At 53.4% G+C, this 22,636-nt stretch overlaps 1 protein-coding gene across 1 annotated transcript in view; it reads left to right on the top strand.

The window, feature by feature from the left end:
* The window catches only part of LOC134983764 (zinc finger protein 585A-like), a 104,614-nt gene extending 90,869 nt beyond the window's left edge, over nt 1-13,745 (top strand). The window contains exon 2 of the mRNA XM_063949406.1: nt 10,391-13,745. Coding sequence (XP_063805476.1) covers nt 10,391-12,423 — 2,033 coding nt within the window. The 3' untranslated portion in view covers nt 12,424-13,745. The remainder of the gene's footprint in view (nt 1-10,390) is intronic.
* The last annotated feature ends 8,891 nt before the right edge of the window (nt 13,746-22,636 follow it).

Raw genomic sequence — 22,636 nt, 5'->3', positions numbered from 1 at the left:
TTTCTACCAAAAGTGGTTTCCTCATTTCACGTAAACCAGCCTATTGTGGTGCCAGTGGCTACTGATGCCTTGGCGGAATCGAAGTCTCAATGTGGTCAGAGCTTTGAAAATCTATGTCGCCAGAACGGTGCAGATTAGGAAAACAGAGGCTCTGTTTGTCCTGTGTGCTCACAACAAGATTGGGACTCCTGCTTCCAAGCAGACTATTGCGCGCTGGATCTGTAATACGATTCAGCAGGCTCATTCTACGGCAGGGTTACCGTTACCGAAATCGGTGAAAGCTCATTCTACCAGAAAGGTGGACTCATTCTGGGCGGCTGCCCGAGGGGTTTCGGCATTACAACTTTGGCGAGCTGCTACTTGGTCGGGTTCAAACACCTTTGTGAAGTTTTACAAGTTTGATACCCTGGCTGAGGAGGACCTCATGTTTGATCAGTCGGTGCTGCAGAGTCATCTGCACTCTCCCGCCCGTTCTAGAGCATTGGTATAAACCCCATGGTTTTGAAGCATCCTTTAGGACGTATGAAAAAATAGGATTTTAATACCTACCGGTTACAGACCTAGTCTCTACAGCTACTGCTGGAAAATCGTAATTTTTACCTTATGTTCCCCCAAAACATAAGAAAACGCATCATCAAATGCAGTCCTTTCGGCCCAATAGATACCAAAGAGGAAGAGACTCTGCCTTCCTTGCTGCTAGAGGCAGGGAAAGAGGTAAAAGAAACCCAGGCTTCTCTGCCTCCCAAGAACAGAAGTCCTCCCCGGCTTCTGCCAAGTCCACCGCATGACGCTGGGGTTTCCCTGCGGGAGTCCTCGCCGGTTGGGGCACGTCTCAAGCTCTTTAGCCAGGTCTGGGTTTGCTCGGGCCTGGAACCTTGGATTTTAAAAATTGTGTCACAAGGGTACAAACTAAAATTTTAAGACATTCCCCCTCGCCGATTATTAAAATCAGCCTTTTCAGCTTCTCTGACTGGCAGAGAGGTAGTGTGCGACGCAATACAAAAATTGTGTCAGAACCAGGTCATTATCACGGTTCCCCCTGCGCAACAGGGACAAGGCTTTTATTCCAGTTTATTCGTGGTTCCGAAGCCGGACGGCTCGGTCAGACCGATCCTCAACCTTAACCTAAATTACTTTCTGCAGAAATTCAAGATGGAGTCTCTCAGAGCAGTGATCTCCAGTCTGGAGGAAGGGGACTTTATGGTCTCCTTAGACATAAAGGATGCCTACCTACATGTTCCCATTTATCCTCCTCATCAGGCCTTCCTGCGCTTTGTGGTTCAGGATTGTCATTACCAATTTCAGACGTTGCCATTTGGGCTGTCCACGGCTCCGAGGATTTTTACCCAAGTGATGGCGGAGATGATGATTCTTCTTCGCATGCAAGGTGTCATGATTATCCCATACTTGGACGATCTCCTGATGAAAGCCAGATGCAGGGACAAGTTGTTACAGAACATTGCACTGTCCCTGAAGGTGTTGCAACAACATGGCTGGCTCCTCAACCTGCTGAAATCTCAGTTGATCCCTACGACCCACCTGTCGTTTCTGGGGATGAATCTGGACACAGAACTACAGAGAGTTTTTCTTCCGGAAGAAAAAGCTCTGGAACAAATCTTAAAACCAACCAGAGTGTCGATCCATCAATGCACTCGCTTGCTGGATAGATGGTGCCGGCCTACGAGGCCATTCAGTTTGGCAGATTCCATGCCAGAGTATTCCAGTGGGACCTGTTGGACAAGTGGTCCGGTTCCCACCTACACATGCAACGGACGATAGTCCTGTCCTCAAAGACAAGAATATCACTGCTGTGGTGGCTGCACAGTTCTCACCTCCTCGAGGGACGCAGGTTCGGTATTCAGGATTGGATTCTAGTGACCACGGATGCAAGTCCCCGGGGTTGGGGTGCAAGGAAGATGGTCAAGTCAGGAGACTTGTCTCCACATAAACGTTCTGGAATTAAGGGCCATTTACAACGGCCTTCTACAAACTGAACGCCTTTTTCAAAGTCGACCCTTCCTCATCCAGTCGGAGAATATAACAGCAGTAGCTTACATCAACAGCCAGGGCGGAACAAAAAGCAGAGCAGCAATGACAGAAGCCACAAGGATTCTCCGCTGGGCGGAGAAACATCTAAGCGCTCTGTCAGCTATCTTCATTCCAGGAGTGGACAACTGGGAAGCAGACTTCCTCAGCAGACACGATCTCCATCCAGGAGTCTTCACAGAAGTGACAAGTCGCTGGGGTACTCCCCAAGTAGACATGATGGCGTCTCGTCTCAACAAGAAACTCCAAAATGATTGCGCCAGGTCAAGGTACCCTCAAGCCATAGCGGTGGGCGCTCTGGTGACACCGTGGGTGTTTCAGTCGGTATGTGTTCCCTCCACTTCCTCTCATTCCGAGAGTGTTAAAAATTATAAGAAGAAAGGTTCCAACGATCCTCATTGTTCCAGATTGGCCAAGGAGGGCTTGGTATCCCGATCTTCAGGATTTACGCATAGGAAATCCCTGGCTGCTTCCTCTACGAGAGGACCTGTTACAGCAGGGGCCGTGTCAGTATCAAGATTTATCGCGGCTACGTTTGACGGCATGGCGGTTGAACGCCAGATTCTAGCCCAGAAGGGTATTCCCAGTGAAGTCATTCCCACTCTTATTCAGGCTAGAAAGGATGTTACGGCAAAACACGATCACCACATTTGGAGGAAATATATTTCCTGGTGCGAGTCCAAGAAGGCTCCTGCGGAAATTTTTTAACTTGGACGTATTCTCCACTTTTTACAAGCTGGAGTGGATGCGGGCCTTAAATTAGGATCCATTAAAGTACAAATTTCTGCATTGTCAGTTTTCTTTCAGAAACAATTGGCCCCACTTCCTGAGGTGCAAACGTTTGTAAAGGGGGTGTTACACATCCAACCTCCTTTTGTGCCTCCTGTGGCACCTTGGGACTTTAACGTGATGTTACAGTTCCTTCAATCTCACTGTTTGAACCTTTTTCAAAAGGTGGATTTGAAATTCCTCACTTGGAAAGTGGTCATTTTATTGGCCTTGGCATCTGCACGGCGGGTGTCCGAATTGGCGGCCTAGTCTCACAAGAGCCCTTATTTGATCTTCCATGAAGATAGAGCAGAGTTGAGAACTCGTCAACAGTTTCTGCCGAAGGTGGGTTCTTCTTTTCATATAAACCAACCTAATGTCCGTCTCCCTCGGCACAGTTCCTATAACTGAGGTCTGGAGGAGGGGCATAGAGGGAGGAGCCAGTTCACGCCCTTATTAAAGTCTTAAAGTGCCCATTTCTCCTGCGGATCCTGTCTATACCCCATGGTTCTATTGATGACCCCAGCATCCTCTACGGACTCAGAGAAAAGGATTTACCGGCAGGTATTAAAATCCTATTATTTATTAGTGCGCAAGCAGGACAGCATTTTCTCTTCTTTGGTGTTTTATTATTACAACCATGTCTAGTAATCCCACATGAGCGTCCATGTCTCCTCCAGTAATCCCACACGAGCGTCCATGTCACCTCTAGTAATCCCACATGAGTGTCCATGTCACCTCCAGTAATCCCACACGAGCGTCCATGTCTCCTCCAGTAATCCCACACGAGCATCAGTGTCACCTCTAGTAATCCCACATGAGCGTCCATGTCACCTCCAGTAATCCCACACGAGCGTCCATGTCTCCTCCAGTAATCCCACACGAGCGTCCATGTCACCTCTAGTAATCCCACACGAGCGTCCATGTCTCCTCCAGTGATCCCACACGAGCGTCCATGTCACCTCCAGTAATCCCACATGAGCTTCCATGTCTCCTCCAGTAATCCCACATGAGCATCTGTCTCACCTCTACTAATCCCACATGAGCGGCCATGCCTCCTCCAGTAATCCCACACGAGCGTCCATGTCGCCTCTAGTAATCCCACATGAGCATCCTTGTCACCTCTAGTAATCCCACACGAGCGTCCATGTCACCTCTAGTAATCCCACATGAGCGTCCATGTCACCTCTAGTAATCCCACACGAGCGTCCATGTCGCCTCTAGTAATCACACTCAGTGTCGCCTCTAGTAATCACACTAGCGTTCAGTGTTGATCAAGCTCCAGTCTAAGCATCCTATCTTTTTTTTTTTAATACACATAAAAGCAATGATTACAGGTAAAACATGTCAATTATAGAGTTATATATTGTATCCTGTAACACCCTGGGTCTTGTCTGCTCATTTTATATTTCTCTGACGTCCTAGTGGATGCTGGGAACTCCATAAGGACCATGGGGAATAGCGGGCTCCGCAGGAGACTGGGCACAACTAAAAGAAAGCTTTAGGACTAACTGGTGTGCACTGGCTCCTCCCCCTATGACCCTCCTCCAGACCTCAGTTAGATTTCTGTGCCCGGCCGAGCAGGATGCACACTAGGGGCTCTCCTGAGCTCCTAGAAAAGAAAGTATAGTTTAGGTTTTTTATTTTCAGTGAGATCTGCTGGCAACAGACTCACTGCTACGAGGGTCTAAGGGGAGAAGAAGCGAACCTGCCTGCTTGCAGCCAGCTTGGGCTTTTTAGGCTACTGGACACCATTAGCTCCAGAGGGATTGAACGCAGGACCCGACCTCGATGTCCGTTCCCGGAGCCGCGCCGCCGTCCCCCTTACAGAGCCAGAAGCAAGAAGGTCCGGAAAATTGGCGGCTGAAGACTTCTGTCTTCTCCAAGGTAGCGCACAGCACTGCAGCTGTGCGCCATTGCTCCTCATGCACACCTCACACTCCGGTCACTGATGGGTGCAGGGCGCTGGGGGAGGGCACCCTGAGCAGCAATAAATAACACCTTGGCTGGCAAATATACACCATATATAGCCCCAGGGGCTATATATAGGTGTAAATTAACCCCTGCCAGATTTCCTAAAGTCCGCCGAAAAAGGGGCGGGGCTATCTCCCTCAGCATACCGGCACCATTTTCCCTCACAGCTCCGCTGGAAGAACGTCTCCCTGACTCTCCCCTGCAGTCCTGCACTACAGAAAAGGGTAAAAAAGAGAGGGGGGCACATATTTTAGGCGCATTATAGTTATTCTATGCAGCTATAGGGGAAAACACTCTGTATAGGTGTCACCCCAGTGTATAGGTGTCTGTATAGGTGTCACCCCAGTGCTCTGGTGTGTGCTGGCATACTCTCCCTCTGTCTCTCCAAAGGGCTTTGTGGGGTCCTATCCTCTTTTAGAGCATTCCCTGTGTGTGTGCTGTGTGTCGGTACGGCTGTGTCGACATGTATGAGGAGGAAAATTATGTGGAGGCGGAGCAAATGCCGGTAAATGTGATGTCACCCCCTGCGGGGTCGACACCTGTGTGGATGGACTTATGGAAGGAATTACGGGAAAGTGTTAACTCCTTACATAAAAGGCTTGACGACATGGGACAGCCGGCAACTCAGCTTGTGCCTGTCCAGGCGTCTCAAAGGCCATCAGGGGCTGTAAAACGCCCGTTACCTCAGATGGCAGACACAGACGTCGACACGGATACCGACTGCAGTGTCGACGATGAGGAGACGACTGTAACTTCCAATAGGGCCACACGTTACATGATTGAGGCAATGAAAAATGTATTACACATTACTGATATTACCCCAGGTACCACAAAAAAGGGTATTATGTTTGGTGAGAAAAAACTACCAGTAGTTTTTCCTGCATCTGAGGAATTAAATGAAGTTTGTGAAGAAGCATGGACTTCCCCCGATAAGAAATTAGTAATTTCTAAACGGCTATTGGCAGCGTACCCTTTCCCGCCAGAGGATAGGTCACGTTGGGAAACACCCCCTAGGATTGATAAAGCGCTCACACGTTTGTCAAAGAAGGTGGCACTACCGTCTCCGGATACGGCCGCCCTTAAAGAGCCTGCTGACAGAAAGCAGGAGACTATCCTAAAGTCTATATACACACACACTGGTGTTATTCTACGACCAGCTATAGCCTCAGCATGGATGTGTAGTGCTGCCGTTGCGTGGTCGGATTCCCTGACAGAGAATATTGAGACCCTGGATAGGGACAATATTTTACTGACTTTAGAGCATATAAAAGATGCTCTCTTATACATGCGTGATGCACAGAGGGATATTTGCCGACTGGCATCAAAAGTAAGTGCAATGTCCATTTCCGCTAGACTGGATTATGGACTCGGCAGTGGTCAGGGGATGCCGATTCAAAAAGGCACATGAAGATTTTGCCTTATAAAGGGGTGGAATTGTTTGGGAAAGGTCTGTCAGACCTCGTTTCCACGGCAACAGCTGGAAAATCAACTTTTCTGCCCCAGGTTACCTCGCAGCAAAAGAAAGCACCGTATTATCAAGCACAGTCCTTTCGGCCCCATAAGGGCAAGCGAGCAAGAGGCGCCTCTTTTTTGCCAAAAGGCAGAGGTAAGGGAAAAAAGCTGCAGCATATAGCCAGTTCCCAGGACCAGGAGTCCTCCCCCGCTTCCGCCAAGTCCACAGCATGACGATGGGGCTTCACAGGCGGATCTAGGTACGGTGGGGGCACGTCTCAGGAATTTCAGCACACAGTGGTCTCGCTCACAGGTGGATCCCTGGATCCTTCAGGTAGTATCTCAGGGGTACATGCTGGAATTCGAGACGCCTCCCCCACGCCGTTTCCTAAAATCTGCCTTACCAACAACACTCTCTGACAGAGAGGCGGTGTTACAGGCAATTCACAAGCTGTATTCCCAGCAAGTGATAAACAGGGTACCTCTCCTTCAACAAGGAAAGGGTTATTATTCCACAATGTTTGTGGTACCGAAACCGGACGGTTCTGTGAGACCCATTTAAAATCCTTGAAAAAGTATATCAAAAAGTTCAAGTTCAAGATGGAATCGCTCAAAGCGGTTATCTCCAGCCTGGAGGAGGGGGATTACATGGTATCTCTGGACAGCAAGGATGCTTACCTGCATGTCCCCATTTACCCTCCTCACCAGGAGTACCTCAGGTTTGTGGTACAGGACTGTCACTACCAGTTCCAGACGCTGCCGTTTGGGTTATCCCGGCACCGAGGGTCTTTACCAAGGTAATGGCCGAAATGATGATTCTCCTTCGAAAGAAAGGGGTTTCAATTATCCCGTACTTGGACGATCTCCTGATAAAGGCGAGGTCCAGGGAGCAGTTGCTGGTGGGGGTAGCACTTTCTCAGGAAGTGCTACAACAGCATGGTTGGATTCTCAACATCCCAAAGTCACAGCTGGTCCCCACGACACGTCTTCTGTTCCTGGGGATGATTCTGGATACAGACCAGAAAAAAGTGTTTCTTCCAGAGGGAAAAAAAAAGGGGGGTTGTCATCTCTAGTAAGAAACCTTCTAAAGCCAGGACAGGTGTCAGTGCATCAATGCACGAAAGTCCTGGGAAAGATGGTAGCTTCGTACGAAGCAATTCCATTCAGCAGATTCCACGCAAGAACCTTCCAGTGGGACCTGTTGGACAAGTGGTCCGGATCGCATCTTCAGATGCATCGGCGGATAACCCTGTCGCCAAGGACCGGGGTGTCGCTACTGTGGTGGCTGCAGAGTGCTCATCTTGTAGAGGGCCACAGATTCGGGATACAGGACTGGGTCCTGGTAACTACGGATGCCAGCCTTCGAGGCTGGGGGGCAGTCACACAGGGACGAAATTTCCAGGGACTGTGGTCAAATCAGGAGATTTCACTTCACATAAATATCCTGGAACTAAGGGCCATCTACAACGCCCTAAGCCAGGCAAGACTTCTGCTTCAAAACCAGCCGGTACTGATACAATCAGACAACATCACGGCGGTCGCCCATGTAAACAGACAGGGTGGCACAAGAAGCAGGAGCGCGATGGCAGAAGCCACAAAGATTCTCCGATGGGCGGAAAATCACGTGTCAGCACTGACAGCAGTGTTCATCCCGGGAGTAGACAACTGGGAAGCAGACTTCCTCAGCAGACACGACCTCCACCCGGGAGAATGGGGACTTCATCCGGAAGTTTTCCAAATGATTGTAAACCGTTGGGAACGACCAAAGGTGGACATGATGGCGTCCCGCCTCAACAAAAAACTAGAAAGGTATTGCGCCAGGTCAAGGGACCCTCAGGCGATAGCTGTGGACGCTCTAGTGACACCGTGGGTGTACCAGTCGGTTTATGTGTTCCCTCCTCTGCCTCTCATTCCAAAGGTACTGAGAATTGTGCGAAGGAGCGGAGTAAGAAAGATGCTCGTGGTTCCAGATTGGCCAAGAAGAGCTTGGTACCCGGAACTTCAAGAGATGCTCACAGAGGACCCATGGCCTCTACCGCTAAGATGGGACCTGCTCCAGCAGGGGCCCTGTCTATTCCAAGACTTACCGCGGCTGCGTTTGACGGCATGGCGGTTGAACACCGGATCCTGAAGGAAAAGGGTATTCCGGAGGAAGTCATCCCTACCCTGATCAAAGCCAGGAAGGATGTCACGGCAAAACATTATCACCGCATTTGGCGAAAATATGTTGCTTGGTGTGAGGCCAAAAAGGCCCCAACGGAGGAGTTTCAACTGGGTCGTTTTCTGCATTTCCTGCAAGCAGGAGTGAATATGGGCCTAAAATTAGGATCCATTAAGGTACAGATTTCGTCTCTGTCAATTTTCTTCCAAAAAGAATTGGCTTCACTGCCTGAAGTTCAGACATTTGTGAAGTGCGTGCTGCATATTCAGCCCCCTTTTGTGCCTCCAGTGGCACCTTGGGATCTCAATGTGGTTTTGGGGTTCTTGAAATCACATTGGTTCGAGCCACTTAAAACCGTGGATTTGAAATATCTCATGTGGAAAGTGGTCATGCTGTTGGCCCTGGCTTCGGCCAGGCGTGTGTCAGAATTGGCGGCTTTATCTTGTAAAAGCCCTTATCTGATTTTCCATACGTATAGGGCAGAGTTGAGGACTCGTCCTCATTTTCTCCTGAAGGTGGTATCAGCTTTTCACTTGAACCAACCTATTATGGTGCCTGTGGCTACTAGGGACTTGGAGGATGCCAAGTTACTGGACGTGGTCAGGGCCCTGAGAATTTATGTTTCCAGGACGGCTGGAGTCAGGAAAACTGACTCGCTGTTTATCCTGTATGCACCCAACAAGCTGGGTGCTCCTGCTTCAAAGCAGACCATTGCTCGCTGGATTTGTAGCACAATTCAGCTTGCGCATTCTGCGGCAGGACTGCCGCATCCTAAATCAGTGAAAGCCCATTCCACGAGGAAGGTGGGCTCATCTTGGGCGGCCGCCCGAGGGGTCTCGGCTTTACAACTTTGCCGAGCCGCGACTTGGTCAGGGTCAAATACTTTTGCAAAGTTTTACAAGTTTGACACCCTGGCTGACGAGGACCTGGAGTTCGCTCATTCGGTGCTGCAGAGTCACCCGCACTCTCCCCCCCGTTTGGGAGCTTTGGTATAATCCCCATGGTCCTTATGGAGTTCCCGGCATCCACTAGGACGTTAGAGAAAATAAGATTTTACTCACCGGTAAATCTATTTCTCGTAGTCCGTAGTGGATGCTGGGCGCCCATCCCAAGTGCGGATTGTCTGCATTACTTGTACATAGTTACTGTTAACTAAAACGGGTTATTGTTGAGAGCCATCTGTTCAGAGGCTACATTGTTATCATACTGTTAACTGGGTTTAAAATCACGAGTTATACGGTGTGATTGGTGTGGCTGGTATGAGTCTTACCCGGGATTCAAAAATCCTTCCTTATTGTGTCAGCTCTTCCGGGCACAGTATCCTAACTGAGGTCTGGAGGAGGGTCATAGGGGGAGGAGCCAGTGCACACCAGTTAGTCCTAAAGCTTTCTTTTAGTTGTGCCCAGTCTCCTGCGGAGCCGCTATTCCCCATGGTCCTTACGGAGTTCCCAGCATCCACTACGGACTAGGAGAAATAGATTTACCGGTGAGTAAAATCTTATTTTCCATAATGTATTTTATTTCCAGCAGGTGGACACACAAGCAGAAATATCTCAGAAGGACATCTAATGTTATCCCTGGATTGTGACATAAAAGATAATGACAGTAGACAGGATTCTCCAGGAGATAACCCCATTACCCCAATTATACATCCAGCTCTATCAGCTGATCCCTCTGATCCTGGGAAATGTTCTCCTGATGACTCTGATATTGGTGCATCTGTTACAGCTCTGAGAGTAGATACAGTGTTTCCCTGTTCTATAGATGCCAAATGTTTTACACAGAACACAAAGCTTATTACCCATCATCCAGCTAAGGCAGGTGAGAGGCCACTGATATGTTCTGAGTGTGGGAAATGTTTTACAAAGAAATCAGCTCTTGTTACACATCAGAGAAGTCACACAGGTGAGAAGCCATTTTCCTGTTCTGAGTGTGGGAAATGTTTTGCATGCAACTCAAATCTTGCTACACATCAGAGAAATCACACAGGTGAGAAGCCGTTTTCCTGTTCTGAGTGTGGGAAATGTTTTTCATGGAAATCAGATCTTGTTACACATCAGAGAAGTCACACAGGTGAGAAGCCATTTTCATGTTCTGAGTGTGGGAAATGTTTTACACAGAAATCAGCTCTTGTTACACATCAGAGAAGTCACACAGGTGTGAAGCCGTTTTCCTGTTCTGAGTGTGGGAAATGTTTCGCATTTAAATCAGTTCTTGTTATACATCAGAGAAGTCATACAGGTGAGATGCCGTTTTCCTGTTCTGAGTGTGGGAAATGTTTCGCATTTAAATCAGTTCTTGTTATGCATCAGAGAAGTCACACAGGTGAGAAGCCGTTTTCCTGTTCTGAGTGTGGGAAATGTTTCGCATTTAAATCACATCTTTTTCCACATCAGAGAAGTCACACAGGTGAGATGCCGTTTTCCTGTTCTGAGTGTGGGAAATGTTTCGCATTTAAATCAGTTCTTGTTATACATCAGAGAAGTCACTCAGGTGAGAAGCCGTATTTCTGTTCTGAGTGTGGGAAATATTTTGTATGGAAATCAGATCTTGTCACACATCAGAGAAGTCACACAGGTGAGAAGCCGTATTCCTGTTCTGAGTGTGGGAAATGTTTTGCACAGAAATCAAATCTTGTTACACATCAGAGGAGTCACACAGGTGAGAAGCCGTATTCCTGTTCTGAGTGTGGGAAATGTTTTGTACGGAAATCAGATCTTGTCACACATCAGAGAAGTCACACAGGTGAGAAGCCGTTTTCCTGTTCTGAGTGTGGGAAATGTTTTGCACAGAAATCAAATCTTGTTACACATCAGAGGAGTCACACAGGTGAGAAGCCTTATTCCTGTTCTGAGTGTGGGAAATGTTTCGCATTTAAATCACATCTTTTTCCACATCAGAGAAGTCACACAGGTGAGATGCCGTTTTCCTGTTCTGAGTGTGGGAAATGTTTCGCATTTAAATCACATCTTTTTCCACATCAGAGAAGTCACACAGGTGAGATGCCGTTTTCCTGTTCTGAGTGTGGGAAATGTTTCGCATTTAAATCAGTTCTTGTTATACATCAGAGAAGTCACTCAGGTGAGAAGCCGTATTTCTGTTCTGAGTGTGGGAAATATTTTGTATGGAAATCAGATCTTGTCACACATCAGAGAAGTCACACAGGTGAGAAGCCGTATTCCTGTTCTGAGTGTGGGAAATGTTTTGCACAGAAATCAAATCTTGTTACACATCAGAGGAGTCACACAGGTGAGAAGCCGTATTCCTGTTCTGAGTGTGGGAAATGTTTTGTACGGAAATCAGATCTTGTCACACATCAGAGAAGTCACACAGGTGAGAAGCCGTTTTCCTGTTCTGAGTGTGGGAAATGTTTTGCACAGAAATCAAATCTTGTTACACATCAGAGGAGTCACACAGGTGAGAAGCCTTATTCCTGTTCTGAGTGTGGGAAATGTTTCGCATTTAAATCACATCTTTTTCCACATCAGAGAAGTCACACAGGTGAGATGCCGTTTTCCTGTTCTGAGTGTGGGAAATGTTTCGCATTTAAATCAGTTCTTGTTATACATCAGAGAAGTCACTCAGATGAGAAGCCGTATTTCTGTTCTGAGTGTGGGAAATATTTTGTACGGAAATCACATCTTGTTACACATCAGAGAAGTCACACAGGTGAGAAGCCGTTTTCCTGTTCTGAGTGTGGGAAATGTTTTGCACAGAAATCAAATCTTGTTACACATCAGAGGAGTCACACAGGTGAGAAGCCGTATTCCTGTTCTGAGTGTGGGAAATGTTTTGTACGGAAATCAGATCTTGTTACACATCAGAGAAGTCACACAGGTGAGAAGCCGTATTCCTGTTCTGAGTGTGGGAAATGTTTTGCACAGAAATCACATCTTGCTACACATCAGAGAAGTCACACAGGTGAGAAGCCATTTTCATGCTGTGAGAGAAATAAATCCGCTCTTGTTGAACACATTAGACATTACCCAAGTACGGAACCATTTACATCTTCTGGAGTATAATTATCACTGTCGTCCAATGTTCCTCAAGGTTGAATCCTATCTCCTATGCTTTATAAAATATACATGCTAGCACTGGGTGATATAATCAGACGTCATGGCCTGGTCTACCACTGATATGCAGATGACCTGCTTTTTGCTCCATGTACTGAGAACCTAATACCAGTCCTAAATGGTTGTCTAGCTGAGCGCCAGGGGTGGATGATGCCAGTTGGCTGTGACTCAGTCTTTGTGAAACATAATAGAAGCTCACCAACAAAAGACAAGACTACAGCTTTACCAACCATCTGGATTTATGCTTTGGTGTTCAGAATTGCAAAATACTGAACATGTGCTGAATCTTTGTGTTGTCCTGGTTTGTGGCTGACACAGACATCAGGTATCTGCCACATACAAATCCTCATTCTTCCATCTGTGGACCATAGCCAGAAACAAGCTCTTGATTCCCTCAGAAGTTCATAGACTACTGCAATGCCATCTACCTGGGTCACCCAGCAAAATAATTACAGAGCTTGCAGATAGTACATAATGCAGCAGCCAAGCTGTTACCTAACCAGCCCGTTCCTGCCACATAACACCCATTCTCTACTCCCTTCACCGGCTGCCTGTAAGATGACAAATCTATTTCATAATTGGCTAACTGACCTTCCCAGCCCAACATTACATGGTCCAAGGTACTAGAAGCAGCTCCTGCCTCCTTACTGCCCTGCTTGCTTGCTTCTACAGATGAAGGACTGTTACCGACAGTACCAAGAATCTCCTGTCATTCATTTATGGGTTGAACTTTAGCTTTGCAGCCTTGACCATGGAACTCACTGCCTTGCACAGTCCAAGAGGCCTGCACTCTAGAGACCTTCACATTAATGTACCTCTATTTCTCATACGTCCTAGAGGATGCTGGGGATTCCAAAAGGACCATGGGGTATAGACGCATCCGCAGGAGCTTGGGCACACTGTAAAGACTTAAACTGGGTGTGAACTGGCTCCTCCCTCTATGCCCCTCCTCCAGACCTCAGTTAGACTTTGTGCCCAGGAGTGATGGGTCACACACTAGGGGAGCTCTACTGAGTTTCTCTGAAAGACTTTATGTTAGGTTTTTTATTTTCAGGGAGACCTGCTGGCTACAGGCTCCCTGCAGCGTGGGACTGAGGGGAGAGAAGCAGGACCTACTTCTGTGAGTTTCAAGGCTCTGCTTCTCGGCTACTGGACACCATTAGCTCCAGAGGGTTCGATCACTTGGTGCGCCTAGCTGCTTGTTCCCGGAGCCACGCCGTCATTCCCCTCACAGAAGCCAGAAGAAAGAAGTCGGGTGAGTATTGGAAGAAAAGAAGACTTCAGTGACGGCAGAAGACTTCAGTAATGGAAGTACAGTGGTAGTGCTGCTCTTCATGCTCCCACACACCAAAGGCACTCACAGGGTGCAGGGCGCTGGTGGGGGGGGGGGGTGGGGGGGAGCGCCCTGGGCAGCATGTTACTGGTCTGCTTAATGTGAACAACTGGCAAAAAAAAAAAAAGCATTTAGGTGCCGAGGCACCGTGGTTCATCCCCCGCCAGTATACTTGAATTATTTCCCCGACACTGCTTATACGGGTGCAGGGCGCGCGGGGGGGGAGTGCCCTGGGCAGCAACTCAGTTTTAACGGTTCTTACTCGCGCTGCCGGGGGCTCCGTATACAGACCCCCGCAGGCGCGTTATGCCGTGGTCCCCGTCGGCCGCCATGGGTACAGGGCGCCGGGAGGTGGTGGCGCCCGGGGCAGCATAGATAGTTAGAGCTCCCGGGCGCCGCACACGGGGACCCACCATGAGAGCGGCGGGTGCGCGATGCGCCGGAACGCCCGCTTCCCGAACGTTGTCTGGGGTGCAGGGCGCGCAGGGGGGCGTCCTGAGCAGCATGGTGCTGAGTGTGTGTGTGTGTGTGTATATATATATATATATATATTATAAGGGCACGGTCGTGCCCTTATATTAAGGCTGAATCGAACAAACGGAATTCTCCCATAGGGAACTTCTGAGATGGGGGCATGGTGTTTGAGGGGCTACACCTGAAAACTGATTGGACGTACCGAGCTGAAATTTGGCATGGACGTGTAGAATCGTCACCCGCTGGTGCATGCCAAATTTCAGGGCAAAATAATAAAAAATGAGGAATTGAGAGTAAGCTAAAGTTCCAACTGTCAGTTTTTTTCTGCCACTCCCTCTGTGGCTTTTTGACATGGTTTTCCTATAGAGTGAATGAGGATTTTTTTGGGAAGGCATAACTCAGGATAGAGGACAAATTAAGACTTGGGGTTTGTTTTATTAGATAGAGTATGTCCCAGTGTAGTGCCTTTTGGGGTTGTGGTTTTTGAAAAAGTTATAGTTTTTTTTTAATTAAGTAAAATATGCCCCATTTTAAAGATAGGGCTTTTCAATTTGTTGCGCCTGCGCAGTGGCCGCCAGCAGGGGGTGAACATAGATGAGCTTGTCAAGTTGTGCACGAGGAGAGCGCGGGAAGCAGTGTCTCGTGCATGACGAGGACAGCTGCAGGCGGCGGGAGGACGAGAAGGAGGGAGCGTCTACAAGACCCGGAGGAGATCGCGGGACGTGATCGACGGAGGGAGCCTTACTGGGGAAGGAGAACGACGGAGCAGAAGCCGGGTCCCCTTCAGGAGTGTCAGCGGGAGGAGATAGCCGCAGCTCGGAGGAAGCCGGCAGGATGTATGCCATCCTTTCTTATTTTTCTTATACTTCTCCCGCCCGCCCTGTTGTGTCCGCCCGCCCGGCCGCCCTGCTGTGTCCGCCCGCCCGGCCGCCCTGCTGTGTCCGCCCGCCCGGCCGCCCTGCTGTGTCCGCCCGGCCGCCCTGCTGTGTCCGTCCCCCGCCTGCCCGCCCGCCCTGCTGTGTCCGTCGCCCGCCCGCCCTGCTGTGTCCGTCGCCCGCCCGCCCTGCTGTGTCCGTCCTCCGCCCGCCCGCCCTGCTGTGTCCGTCCTCCGATGCTGTGCCCGGCCGCCCGCCCTGCTGTGTCCGTCCTGCCGTGCCCGTCCTCCGCCCTCCCTGCTGTCTACGCCCTCCCTGCTGTCTACGCCCATCCCCCCCGCCCTCCCTGCTGTCTACGCCCATCCCCCCCCCCGCCCTCCCTGCTGTCTACGCCCATCCCCCCCCCGCCCTCCCTGCTGTCTACGCCCATCCCCCCCCCCCGCCCTCCCTGCTGTCTACGCCCATCCCCCCCCCCCGCCCTCCCTGCTGTCTACGCCCATCCCCCCCCCGCCCTCCCTGCTGTCTACGCCCATCCCCCCCGCCCTCCCTGCTGTCTACGCCCATCCCCCCCCGCCCTCCCTGCTGTCTACGCCCATCCCCCCCCCGCCCTCCCTGCTGTCTACGCCCATCCCCCCCCGCCCTCCCTGCTGTCTACGCCCATCCCCCCCCCACCCTCCCTGCTGTCTACGCCCATCCCCCCCCCCGCCCTCCCTGCTGTCTACGCCCATCCCCCCCCCGCCCTCCCTGCTGTCTACGCCCATCCCCCCCCGCCCTCCCTGCTGTCTACGCCCATCCCCCCCCCCGCCCTCCCTGCTGTCTACGCCCATCCCCCCCCCGCCCTCCCTGCTGTCTACGCCCATCCCCCCCCGCCCTCCCTGCTGTCTACGCCCTCCCTGCTGTCTACGCCCATCCCCCCCCCGCCCTCCCTGCTGTCTACGCCCATCCCCCCCCGCCCTCCCTGCTGTCTACGCCCATCCCCCCCGCTGTCTACGCCCATCCCCCCGCCCTCCCTGCTGTCTACGCCCATCCCCCCCCCGCCCTCCCTGCTGTCTACGCCCTCCCTGCTGTCTACGCCCATCCCCCCCCGCCCTCCCTGCTGTCTACGCCCATCCCCCCCCGCCCTCCCTGCTGTCTACGCCCATCCCCCCCGCCCTCCCTGCTGTCTACGCCCATCCCCCCTGCCCTCCCTGCTGTCTACGCCCATCCCCCCCCGCCCTCCCTGCTGTCTACGCCCATCCCCCCCGCCCTCCCTGCTGTCTACGCCCATCCCCCCCGCCCTCCCTGCTGTCTACGCCCATCCCCCCCGCCCTCCCTGCTGTGTACGCCCACCCCCCCGCCCTCCCTGCTGTGTCCGCCCACCCCCCCGCCCTCCCTGCTGTGTCCGCCCATCCCCCCCGCCCTCCCTGCTGTGTACGCCCATCCCCCCGCCCTCCCTGCTGTGTACGCCCCCCCCCCCGCCCTCCCTGCTGTGTACGCCCCCCCCCCCCGCCCTCCCTGCTGTGTCCGCCCATCCCCCCCGCCCTCCCTGCTGTGTCCGCCCATCCCCCCCCCCCGCCCTCCCTGCTGTGTCCGCCCATCCCCCCCCCCCCGCCCTCCCTGCTGTGTCCGCCCATCCCCCCCCCGCCCTCCCTGCTGTGTCCGCCCATCCCCCCCGCCCTCCCTGCTGTGTACGCCCACCCCCCCGCCCTCCCTGCTGTGTACGCCCCCCCCCCCCGCCCTCCCTGCTGTGTACGCCCACCCCCCCCGCCCTCCCTGCTGTGTACGCCCACCCCCCCCGCCCTCCCTGCTGTGTCCGCCCATCCCCCCCCCGCCCTCCCTGCTGTGTCCGCCCATCCCCCCCCCGCCCTCCCTGCTGTGTCCGCCCATCCCCCCCGCCCTCCCTGCTGTGTACGCCCACCCCCCCCGCCCTCCCTGCTGTGTACGCCCACCCCCCCCCCCCGCCCTCCCTGCTGTGTACGCCCATCCCCCCCGCCCTCCCTGCTGTGTACGCCCATCCCCCCCGCCCTCCCTGCTGTGTACGCCCATCCCCCCCCCGCCCTCCCTGCTGTGTACGTCCACCCCCCCCCCGCCCTCCCTGCTGTGTCCGTCCATCCCCCCCCCGCCCTCCCTGCTGTGTCCGTCCATCCCCCCCCCCCCGCCCTCCCTGCTGTGTCCGTCCATCCCCCCCCGCCCTCCCTGCTGTGTCCGTCCACCCCCCCCCCCCGCCCTCCCTGCTGTGTCCGTCCATCCCCCCCGCCCTCCCTGCTGTGTCCGTCCATATCCCTGCTGTGTCTGTCCATCCCCCCCCCCCGCCCTCCCTGCTGTGTCCGTCCATCCCCCCCCGCCCTCCCTGCTGTGTCCGTCCATCCCCCCCGCCCTCCCTGCTGTGTCCGTCCATCCCCCCCGCCCTCCCTGCTGTGTCCGTCCATATCCCTGCTGTGTCCGTCCATATCCCTGCTGTGTCCGTCCACCCCCCCCCCGCCCTCCCTGCTGTGTCCGTCCATCCCCCCCGCCCTCCCTGCTGTGTCCGTCCATCCCCCCCGCCCTCCCTGCTGTGTCCGTCCATCCCCCCCGCCCTCCCTGCTGTGTCCGTCCATCCCCCCCCCCCGCCCTCCCTGCTGTTTCCGTCCATCCCCCCCCGCCCTCCCTGCTGTGTCCGTCCATCCCCCCCGCCCTCCCTGCTGTGTCCGTCCATCCCCCCCGCCCTCCCTGCTGTGTCCGTCCATCCCCCCCCGCGCTCCCTGCTGTGTCCGTCCATCCCCCCCCCCGCCCTCCCTGCTGTGTCCGTCCATCCCCCCCCCGCCCTCCCTGCTGTGTCCGTCCATCCCCCCCCCGCCCTCCCTGCTGTGTCTGTCCATCCCCCCCCCCCGCTCTCCCTGCTGTGTCCGTCCATCCTCCCCCGCCCTCCCTGCTGTGTCCGTCCATCCCCCCCCCGCCCTCCCTGATGTGTCCGTCCATCCCCCCCGCCCTCCCTGCTGTGTCCGTCCATCCCCCCGCCCTCCCTGCTGTGTCCGCCCATCCCCCCCCCGCCCTCCCTGCTGTGTCCGTCCATCCCCCCCGCCCTCCCTGCTGTGTCCGTCCATCCCCCCCCTGCCCTCCCTGCTGTGTCCGTCCATCCCCCCCGCCCTCCCTGCTGTGTCCGTCCATCCCCCCCCCGGCCTCCCATCCCCCCCGCCCTCCCTGCTGTGTCCGTCCATCCCCCCCCCGCCGCCCTCCCTGCTGTGTCCGTCCATCCCCCCCGCCCTCCCTGCTGTGTCCGTCCATCCCTCCCCGCCGTCCCCAGACGCAGCACCTGACACTCACACGGACCTGACACACACGCACACATTCACACGCAGCGCCTGACACACACAGTCGCGCAGCGCCTGACACACACAGACGCGCAGCGCCTGACACACACAGACGCGCAGCGCCTGACACACACAGACGCGCAGCGCCTGACACACACAGACGCGCAGCGCCTGACACACACAGACGCGCAGCGCCTGACACACACAGACGCGCAGCGCCTGACACACACAGACGCGCAGCGCCTGACACATACAGACGCGCAGCGCCTGACACACACAGATGCGCAGCGCCTGACACACACAGACGCAGCACCTGACACACACACACAGCAGCACCTGACACACACAGCAGCACCTGACACACACACGCAGCACCTGACACACACACACACAGCACCTGACACACACACTCACGCACCTGACACATGCACTCACACGCAGCACCTGACATACTCACACGCAGCACCTGACACACACACACACACACACACACACATGCAGCACCTGACACACACACGCAGCACCTGACACACGCAGACATGCAGCACCTGACACACGCAGCACCTGACACACGCAGACACGCAGCACCTGACACACGCAGACACGCAGCACTTGACATGCAGCACCTGACACACACACACGCAGCACCTGACACACACACACACACAGCACCTGACATTCAGACATGCAGCGCCTGCCACATACACACACGCAGACATGCAGCGCCTGACATGCAGCACCTGACAGACACACACACACCCACACACACAGACATGCAGCACCTGACACACACACACACACACACACACAAATATGCAGCACTTGACACACCCACACACATACAGACATGCAGCACCTGACACACACACACACAGGCAGCACCTGACACACACACACAGACGCAGCACATGACACTCACACGGACCTGACACACGCACACACTCACACGCAGCACCTGACACACACACACAGACGTGCAGCGCCTGACACACACAGGCACGCAGCACCTGACACACACACACAGACGCGCAGCACCTGACACACACACACACACAGACGCGCAGCGCCTGACACACACACACAGACGCGCAGCGCCTGACACACACACACAGACGCGCAGTGCCTGACACACACACACAGACGCGCAGCGCCTGACACACACAGACGCGCAGCGCCTGACAGACACAGACACGCAGCGCCTGACACACGCAGCGCCTGACAGACACGCGCACTCACACGCAGCGCCTGACCGACACACGCACTCACACGCCGCACCTGACAGACATGCGCACACGCACTCACACGCAGCGCCTGACAGACACGCGCACTCACACGCAGCGCCTGACACACACGCGCACTCACAGGCAGCGCCTGACAGGCACACACACTCACACGCAGCGCCTAACACACTCACACGCAGCGCCTGACACGCACATACTAGTGATGAGTGGGTTCGGTTCGTCGGAATCCGGACCCCCCGAACTTCACCCCTTTTACACGAGGCAGGTTCGAACCTTCCCGCCTTGCTCGGCTAACCCAAGCGCGCCCGAACGTCATCATCCCGCTGTCGGATTCTCACGAGATTCGGATGTCTGCATTCGTGGAAAGGGGTCCCATGTGTAAACATGGGACCCCTTTCAGTCCGTCTGGTCCGGGTGTTCGGTTTGTTGTTTTGCCAAGTACGTGGATTTAATCTGGAACCTGGATCAGGTGAGTATAATTATCTTTTATTTTCAGGTACCCGTGGATTCTACTTGGAGAAGAGGACCGACTGCTTCGTGTCAACATAGGTAAGTATGTGTGTGTCGGCAGGTGTGAAATAAAGTTATACTTTCACGGTGTCTGTGTCCTGTTTTTATTTGGGTATTTTTTTTCCAGTAGAACTACAGGTACCAGCGGGCCCGTTTTTCTCCCGCATGCTGGTACTTGTGGTTCTCAAAGTACCAGCTTGCGGGGGAGGCTTGCTGGGACTTGTAGTACTACTGGAAAAAACAATATTCTTTCAATTTTCTCAAGGCTATCAGCCTCCCATCCGCAGCCCTTGGATGGGGGGGACAGCCTCGGGCTTCACCCTTGGCCCTTGGGTGGCTGGGGGGGGGGGACCCCTTGATTGAAGGGGTCCCCACTCCCCCAGGGTACCCCGGCCAGGGGTGACTAGTTGGATATTTAATGCCACGGCCGCAGGGCACTGTATAAAAGTGACCCCCGGCTGTGGCATTATCTGTCCAGCTAGTGGAGCCCGATGCTGGTGTAAAAAATACGGGGGTCCCCTACTCTTTTTGTCCCCCGTATTTTTTGCACCAGCACCAGGCGCAGAGCCCGGTGCTGGTTTTAAAAATACGGGGGATCCCCTGTCCGTTTTTCCCCCGGATTTTTAGAACCAGGACCGGCTCGAAGAGCCCGAGGCTGGTTATGCTTTGGAGGGGGGACCCCACGCAATTTTTTTTTCCGGGTTTTTTGCATTCCATTTAAAAAATAATAATAATCTTTTAAAAAATATATAAATAATACTTGTGCCTCCAAAAAAGAGAAACCAAGTACCTAATCCCTTCTAATATAGATATGCTATTACCAAAAAAACAACAACTTTTATTTATTAGATTCCGCCTGCAAAGTGTGACGGATTGAAAATGACGAATTTACTGTTTAAAAGCACTGTTGTCGAATTTACAAACTTCAATTGAATATACTTTTGTCGAATTGCTGCATTTGTACCATTGCAGAAAAGTCGAATTTGTCAAATGACGAATTCTAAAAAGTCGAATTTTGAAAGCCTGTAAGAATAGGCCCCGCCCCCTTCTTCACATCAGCCGTCCCCTTCTACCCCTGTACCTTGCTCTCTCCTGTCTGTGTTCTCTCCCGTCTGTAGGACTAGGCCCCGCCCCCTTCTTACCCTCCAGTGACTGCTCTCTCCTGACAAGTGGACCAGGCCTGCCCCCTACACGCTGCTGGTGTCTTCATTGTTACTTGGTCTGGAGCTCCGTTGGGGAGAGAACTCACGTGAGCTCATTAAGAATGAGGAACTGGGATGTGCACCTGACACACACGCAGCACCTGACACACACGCACACACGCAGCACCTGACACACACGCAGCACCTGACACACACGCAGACACGCAGCACCTGACACACACACACACACACACACGCAGCACCTGACACACACACACACGCAGCACCTGACACACACACACACACACGCAGCACCAGACACGCAGCACCTGACACACACACAGACATGCAGCGCCTGACACACACATGCAGCACCTCACAGACACGCAGCACCTGACACACACACGCAGCATTTGACACACACACGCAGACACGCAGCACCTGACACACAGACATGCAGCGCCTGACACACGCAGACATGCAGCACCTGGCACACACATGCAGCACCTGAAAGACACACACACACACACAGACATGCAGCACCTGACACACCCACACACACAGACATGCAGCACCTGACACACCCACACACATACGGACATGCAGCACCTGACACACACACAGGCAGCACCTGACACATATATACATGTGGCATTTAACGCACGCACGCACAGCACCTGACACACAATCATATACACACGCAGCACCTGCTACTCACACATATATACACATGCAGCACCTGCCACTCCCACATACATGAACAGCACCTAACACACACATATATACATGCAGCACCTGACACACACATACACGCGCAGCACCTGACAGTCGCACACATGCAGATGCGACACCTGACACAAACACATACACTCTCAACACCTGACACCCACGTGGCAGCTGACGCATACAAATGAAGCCCCTGAGATACACACATATACACGTGCAGCACCTGAGACACACACACACACACACACATGTATGTACACGCGCGGCTCCAGGCACACACATACGTACGTACACGCGCGGCACCTGACACACACACACACACGTACATACACGTGTGGCACCTGACACACACACACGTATGCACACGCGTGGCTCCTGACACACATACACACATGTACGTACACGCGCGGCTCCTGACACACACACATACACATATATGTACGTACACGCGCGGTTCCTGACACCCACACACATGTACATGCGCGGCTCCTGGCACACACACACGTACACGTGCGGCACCTGACACATACACGCGTGTACGTACACACATGCACAGCACCTGACATACACATGTAGGTACGCGCCACCTGAC

Source organism: Pseudophryne corroboree (assembly GCF_028390025.1).
Source record: "Pseudophryne corroboree isolate aPseCor3 chromosome 3 unlocalized genomic scaffold, aPseCor3.hap2 SUPER_3_unloc_23, whole genome shotgun sequence".
In the NCBI taxonomy this organism is placed as follows: domain Eukaryota; kingdom Metazoa; phylum Chordata; class Amphibia; order Anura; family Myobatrachidae; genus Pseudophryne; species Pseudophryne corroboree.
The sequence above is the reverse complement of the archived record's forward strand: the minus strand, read 5'-3'. Positions and strand labels throughout refer to the sequence as shown.